This window comes from Chrysochloris asiatica, unplaced genomic scaffold, assembly GCF_000296735.1.
Source record: "Chrysochloris asiatica unplaced genomic scaffold, ChrAsi1.0 scaffold00261, whole genome shotgun sequence".
Classification (NCBI taxonomy): domain Eukaryota; kingdom Metazoa; phylum Chordata; class Mammalia; order Afrosoricida; family Chrysochloridae; genus Chrysochloris; species Chrysochloris asiatica.
In genome coordinates this window covers 57130-64172 of record NW_006408779.1, presented here as the reverse complement: position 1 = coordinate 64172, position 7043 = coordinate 57130, and the positions used below count along the sequence as shown (strand labels likewise).

General features: G+C 46.2%; 1 protein-coding gene across 1 annotated transcript in view; it reads left to right on the top strand.

Annotated features, from left to right (window-relative positions):
* Positions 1 to 7043, top strand: part of SLC15A4 (solute carrier family 15 (oligopeptide transporter), member 4) — a 35488-nt gene that overhangs the window by 21976 nt on the left and 6469 nt on the right. The window contains exon 6 of the mRNA XM_006874077.1: positions 5116 to 5271. Within this exon, the coding sequence (XP_006874139.1) occupies positions 5116 to 5271 (156 nt within the window). The remainder of the gene's footprint in view (positions 1 to 5115; positions 5272 to 7043) is intronic.

Here is a 7043-nt window from a genome sequence, read left to right as displayed (position 1 = left end):
TGTGGTCATCAAATTCAAAATGGCCAATACCAGTGCATTTCAGCTCACTAATGCCTAAGATATTGATGTTTATGAGTTCCATTTCATTTTGACAATATCCAGTTTTCCCAGATTCATACTTTGTACATTCCACATTCCGATTTTCAGTGGATGTTGATAGCTGTTTCTTTTCATTTTGAGCTGTGCCCCATCAGCAAATGAAGGTCCCATGGGCTTTACTCCTGCGGGCTTTACTCCATTCACGTTATCATGGTCACCTGTACTTTGAGGGGGCAGCTCTCTCCCAGTTGTGTTTTAAATGCCTTCCAACCTGAGGGGCTCATTTGCTGGCACTATATCTGACAGTGTTTCTCAGCTATTCATAAGGTTTTCAGTGACTAAATATTCAGAAGTCATTCGTCACTCCCTCCTAGTCTGTCTTCGTCTGGAAGCTCATCTGAAACCTGTCTACCATGCGGTGACCCTGCTGGTATTTAAAATACCAGGGGCATAGCTTTCAGAATCACAGCAGCTCACAAGCCCCCACAGTATGACAAACTGACAGGCTAGTGGCGGTCTGTCACCAAGGCCATGTTTTCAAATGACTGATGCTTCCGCTTTGTTTCCAATTTTTATTGCAGTCCAATCACCAGAAATTATCAATGTATCTTGATTGCACGTTAGATCAGTTTTAACTTGAAGAAGTTGGTAAATTCTTCCATCACCTCATCACTGGCTTTCGTGGTCTGTGCATACATTTGAGTAGTGTTGTTAACTGATCCTTCTTGTCGGGGAATGGTAATACTTACTGTCTCAGGTTGGCAGCATTTTGTTTCAAGATGGAGCTTGAAATGTTCTTTCTGATGAAGAATGCACTGCTGTTCCTTTGTAGTGCGCCCTTCCCTGCTCAGTAAACCATTACACGCTCCCGTCCATTTAAGGTCACCAGAGCCTAGGAGATCTCAATCTTCAGTTGTTACATTTCTTTTTCCTTTTTTTTTTTACAATTTCTGATTTTTCTAGATTCATACTTAACTATATTCCTATTCCTCTTATTAGAAGATGTTTACTGTTTTCCCGTTCTGAGTTTCTGTACTCCATGCACTTCATTCTCAGCTGTACTCTGAGGAGACAGCCTTTCCCCAGTCGTACTTTGAGATCCTTCCAACTTGAGGGGCCTGTGTTCCGGCACAAAATCAGGCGGCGTTCTACTGTTAACCATACGGTTTCCAGTGGCTAGCCGTTCCGAGTGATCTTCCCTGCCTTCTTCCTGGGCATTCATAGTCTGGAAGCTTAGCTGACACCTGGCATCTGTGGACAAGCTGGCTGGCATTGGTTAAAAATGGTGGCATATTTTGCAGCGTTTCAGCAGCACACCAGCCACCACCATAGGACAGGCGGGACAGAGACACGGTGGCCTCACTAGCATACCTGCCTTTAATGCTGCTTCATTAGCTCCTGTTGTTGTTAAGGTGGTGACGCATAGCGATGCGGTGTGGGGTTTCCAGGACTTGGATGTGGTGCTGCCGGAGGATAGGCGCTGCACTCCTGGGAAACCCTATACAGGGTCACTGTGGGTCAACACTGACTCGATGGCACTTCACAGAAACAGCATAGGGTGTGCAAGCAGCAGCTGGTGGGTTTGAACCTCCGACCTTGTGGTTAGCAGTCCAGTGCTTGTCTAGTGCTTTATCCTACAGTGCCACGTCAGGGCTTCCGGCATTGTGGAAGTCAAGGTTTACAGTACATAGGATCATTACGTCATCTTATCGAATGAGGATACTTTGATCATACAGAGGATCAGGACCTATCCATGTTAGCACATACAGAGGACTCCAGAGAAAGATGATGGAAAACTTGGGTTGAAAGACAAAAAAATAAATATAAACTGTATTTTACAACATAAAGTTCAAGACACGTTTGTTAGCAGTGTTTCCAGCCATTTAGTTCATCCCCAAATAATTGGGGGAATTTATCCACATTAGTGCGATCTTTGTTACTTTATGAACTGAGGGAAACTGGATGCCCTTTACAGATTTTTACACTTAAGAACTAAAGTAGTCAGGAGGAAGCAACTCAGGGCAGTAAGGCAGACATCTCCTTATTTCCCTGGAAACTCTCACTGTCCTAACAGGGAAGGCCTTGCTGGTGAAGCATTCTGGGACATTTCTCAGCTAAAGCTTTGGCTGACTCTCTTAAAACACGTTCATAAAGCTCATGCCAGCATTCTTTGGCCCTCTGCAAAGGCAGCAAGCACAACGCCTTGACCATCCCAAAAAGCTGTCTCCAGGACCCTTGCTCTTGACTGGACGGCGTTTTCTCTGGCTGTACCACGTCCACCTCTTGGTAACCGTTGGTCTGATTGTGCTCTGTCTTTGGAATCGTACTGGTGGAGGCATGTTTCATCTCCTGCTACAAGTCTTCCAAGAAGCGTTTCAGGGTCTTGAGACCACCTGTTTACAGTTCCCATTGGCAGCCGTGCTCCTGTCTGCCGCTGATGTGGACCTTGCAGTTTGGGCACCATTGAGAGGACAGTCTGCAGCTTTCATTTTCAGTCGGAATTGTATAGGCTGAACAGTTGAGATGTCTGTGGTATTGGCGCTTGTATCTGCAGGTCATCAATAGTTATGTTGTATTTAGGACCCAAACATTATTAATTGTTTCTTTACAAATTGATGTGAATTGTTAACAGCGCCTTGTCCCTTCTCAAGACAAGTTACCTATTTGTAAATTTCAGCATTCTTTGGGGCGCTGTGCCCACAAGCTTTTCATAAAGCATCATGGATTCCACCATTCTTCCGTGCCAACTTCTCCATGAATATGTTGGTTCTGGTTTCAATTTTAGCAGAATTCACGTTGTTCTGTTCGGGGCTCTTTTCAAACTGATCTTAGTGCCACAAACCAGATCTTCTTCAGACATGTGATAACAGATTAATGCAAGTTTATTTGGCTGTAAAAAATTAGAATTCATGATATGCATTTTCTATGAACGTTTTGAAGTCCTCTTATACATGTGCAGAATATGGTATGTGCACACATATGTGTGCATTGTTGTTTAGTGCTGTCAAGTTGGTTCCGATTCATAACCACGCTGCATAGGGTATCCGAGGAGCGACTGGTGAGTTTGAACCACCGACCTTACGATCCATTGCTTATCCTACAGCATCACACCAGGACTCCTATTGGTATCATGAAGATTTCAAGCTTTTATCTCATGATTATTTTTCTCCATGTTCGTTTTCCTTTGAATTTTACCTGTGAAAGCGCTCACTGCTTTATGTAGTCCTGTGGAATTTGTTCCATCAGTGTGCCTCGTGCCTGTGTGGGTTTGTGGTAGCGGCCATGTGGAGTTTCAGTCACATTGTCTCAGACAGTCCCCTTTGATGTGCTGCCTTTGTGGTCATTGTTCTGGGGTCTCATGTCTCCTCACTCTCTCACCCACTTTCTGTGCCGCATCATTACTGGAATGTTAGCTCACAGCAGCTGAAGCCCAGCAGACAGGTGAGGCTGTGTTCCCAGGAGATTTACAGTGGTCCACATCCTGTCGAGGGTCGCTGTGGCTTGCACAGTGGCGGAGGGTATTTTATTCAGTGCTGGAGCTGACAGTTACGTTGTCCATCTCTGACTTTCATGGGGTGTCTCCAGTGGCCCCTGGCTGCCAGGTGACAACGACACTCCTGGTGAGGTTTTCATAGGCAACCTTTCCTGAGTGCTTGGTTTTATTACATGCAGGCCCCATGGTCAGTAGGTTTTTTTGTTTGTGGATCCTTCCTCCATGTGTGGAGTCAGCCCAGCTTGTGCAGAGAGGCCGCTGTGCTGTCTGGCTCTGCTGTGGCTGCTGCTCATGGGTTTGCGGTTCATGTGCAGCGCTGCCCGCATCTCTCCTCGCTCGGTCAGGTGCGGCTTCATCAAGGGAGATGGTCAACCAAATGTCTCCAGGTTTTGGTTTATTAGGTTAGAGAATTTTTTAATAGGATGGTTAGTCTTTGTGCATGCCCCAAACACCCCCCATTTGAAGGATTCCTGAGGAGACTCGTGTAATAACTTGTCACCATGTCCACATTTGGTGGAGATGCTGGCTTCTCTTGTACCGGTTAAGCTTTTTAAAAAATGCCCCTGAAAGCTGCTCAGTTTATTGAGTTTTTAGAAAAATGACTAGAGATTTACACAAGTATTCTGAGTAAATCCAGTATGTTCATTCCTTATCTTACGCATTTCATATTCATTGTTTTTCCCTTGAGTTAGTTTTGTGGTTTTCCTCATTCGCTTTCATTCATTCTTTCTTTTCTAATAATGAAAAACAGTCAGTACTTTGAATTTGCCTCCTGTTATTAGTGGAGTCCTGGTGTGGCGCTGTGGGCTAATGCGTCAGACTGCAAAGTCATTTGAACTGCAAGGTCGGTGGTTCAAGCTCACCAGCTGCTGAGCACCCTGGAAACCCTATATAGTTACTATGGGTCGGAATTGACTTCACACCACTTAACAACCACAACAATGGTGCTTTGGCCAGCTTTCATGTACTCTGATTCTTTGTAATGTTTCCTTTGTTGTTTTCCAGGAATACTGAATGATTTGAATCCATAGTTTCACCTCATATGACGGGGGCTTTTGTTTGTGTCTGTGTTAATGAGGCTCGCTGTAAGGTGGGTTTGGGAGACATGGTGGCTTTATGAGGCCTGCATTGAGGACGTTGTCTGTCTCTGTGCTGAGTTAGTGGAGGAGCCTTTGGGGGCTTAATGGCGCAGTGAGCTAAGTGTTGGACGACTAACCAGAGGTCAGCAGTTCGAACCCAGCAGCCGCTGTGCAGGAGAAAGCTGAGCCTGTTGGCTTCTGTAAAGACATACAACCTCCACAGTCCTTGGAGCGGTTTTACCGTGCACTGTCGGGTAGCTGTGAGTGAAATCGTTCAAACAACTATGGATTAGGGTGAATACATCGATTGCCTCTTTGACACCTACTGTTGCAAACAGCCCAGGATGAACGGATCAGTCTGTACTTGTCAGTAATCTGCATTCGTCGGGGGAGGCTGGCTAGGCATTTGTCAGAGCAGCTTCGTCTTCTTCATTACAAACAGCTGGGGTTTTAGTGTAGTTGCCAATGTTGCTAATGCTGTACCACCCTCCTTGTGCATCCTAGGAATTCTGGAAAGCAAGCGGCTGGACCTTGTGAAGGAGAAAACCATTAACCAGACCATCGGGAACGTGGTGTACCATGCGGCTGATCTGCCGATCTGGTGGCAGCTCCCTCAGTACGTGCTGATCGGGATCAGCGAGATCTTCGCCAGTATAGCAGGTGAAGTGCCTTAAAAAGCCCCCACCGTGTCTGCAAGTCTCGGCTGGAACTAGTAAAAACTGGCATGATTTACGACGCTGTACGACTATGCTGAGACAGAAAGAGCTTGGCACGTGTGTGTTGTGGCCCAGTAGTTGTGGTTCCGAATAGAAATTCACAGGATGCTCTGCTGAAGACCAGTGTGGGCGCTTCTGAACAGAACCGGCGGCAGAGACGGCTGGGTGGGCAGTCGTGAGCCGCAGGGCATAGTGCCCAGCACAGAGCAGCACAGCTTTGTCCCCGGGAGTGAGGGAGCAGGCTGACTTCAGTGCTGTTCACAAGCACCCTCCCTCCACACCACAGCCATGCCCTCTGGACTCGGGGAAGGGAAAGTCAGTCACGACACAATCGTCTCTCACTTGGACTCCCTTCCGTGGGGTCACTTGCGGGGTGTGGACCGCAGCAGGTGACGCTGTAGAGACAGGAGGGGTGGGTGATACCCACGTGACTGCCCCTCTGTTAGGTATAACAGCACAAGCTCGTGGCGGAGGCTCGTGGCTGCTTTATGGTTTCCCTTCTGATGTCCTCGGGACATAGCTGCCACTGTTCCCAGTTACAACACTCACGTGCACACAGTTCCTTGCTGTCAGTGTTTTTATAGTTGCGCAGTTTTTCAAACTTTCTGGTGCTTTAGCTACCATATTGTGTTAGTATTTGTGAACCTATTATCAATAACTTGGCAGAATGAAGTAGTAATAAAAGAAGAAAAGTTACGAAAGGTCCCTCCCTGCTCAGTTATTAATACTGTAATTGGATGGATGCAGAACAATTTTTTCTTATTTTTTAAGTTTTTATTGTGAATTAAGTGATAGTTTACATGGGAGAACATTAGCATTACATTCTTCCTATCGTATTTCATTTCATTGGAATCATTACACTCCTCTCCATGCATGATCAAACAACCCAAGGGCACACACCTCTCAAACCTGCCCCGTGACCACCAGCACACAGCCCCTTTCCCTCCCTGACTCCAGAGTCCCTAGCCACTCTGTCTCTCCACGTCATCGTCTCTGCCTCCATCTCTGGCGTCACTGCATCTCTGGGTAGGGACCCGCACTACACTCTTCTCCCTTGATGGTCGCAGGGACCTCCGCTTCTGGACTGCAAGATCAACCACTTGCCTCCTTTTGTTACAAAGTGTCTAACTTTACAATTCCAACCCTCACAGTCAGTCCTCATAGCATTCATTCACTATTCTACCACAAGTGTATTATCCCCATCTCCTTTCATCAGCCCCCTCCCAACAGATTAGAAACCACTTGGTGTAGATTCTACCTTCCTCAGCCCCCTTGTAAGCCAGTCACTTCTTCCCTTTGTAGCCCCCCATTGTGGGTAGCCAATGCCCAAGTTGCCCATCCCTGTCAACCCTTTGTCCCGAGGGGGTGGGAAGGATCCTCGCTGTAAAGATTTGTTCCCTCTTTTAAGCTACTACATCCATGAGTATAGGTGAACTTCATCAAATTGTAGCTGATTATTCTTTATGAATAGCAGAGAAACAAAGTATGAATCTGGGAAAATTGGAAGTTGTCAAAAATGAACTGGAACGCATAAACTTTGATCTCTTAGGCATTAGTGAGCTGAAGTGGACTGGTATTGGCCATTTTGAATCTGACAACCACATGGTTTACTATGCCGGGAATGACAAATTGAAGAGGAATGGTGTTGCATTCATCGTCAAAAAGAACATATCCAGATCAGTCATGAGGTACAGTGCTGTATATGATAGGATAATA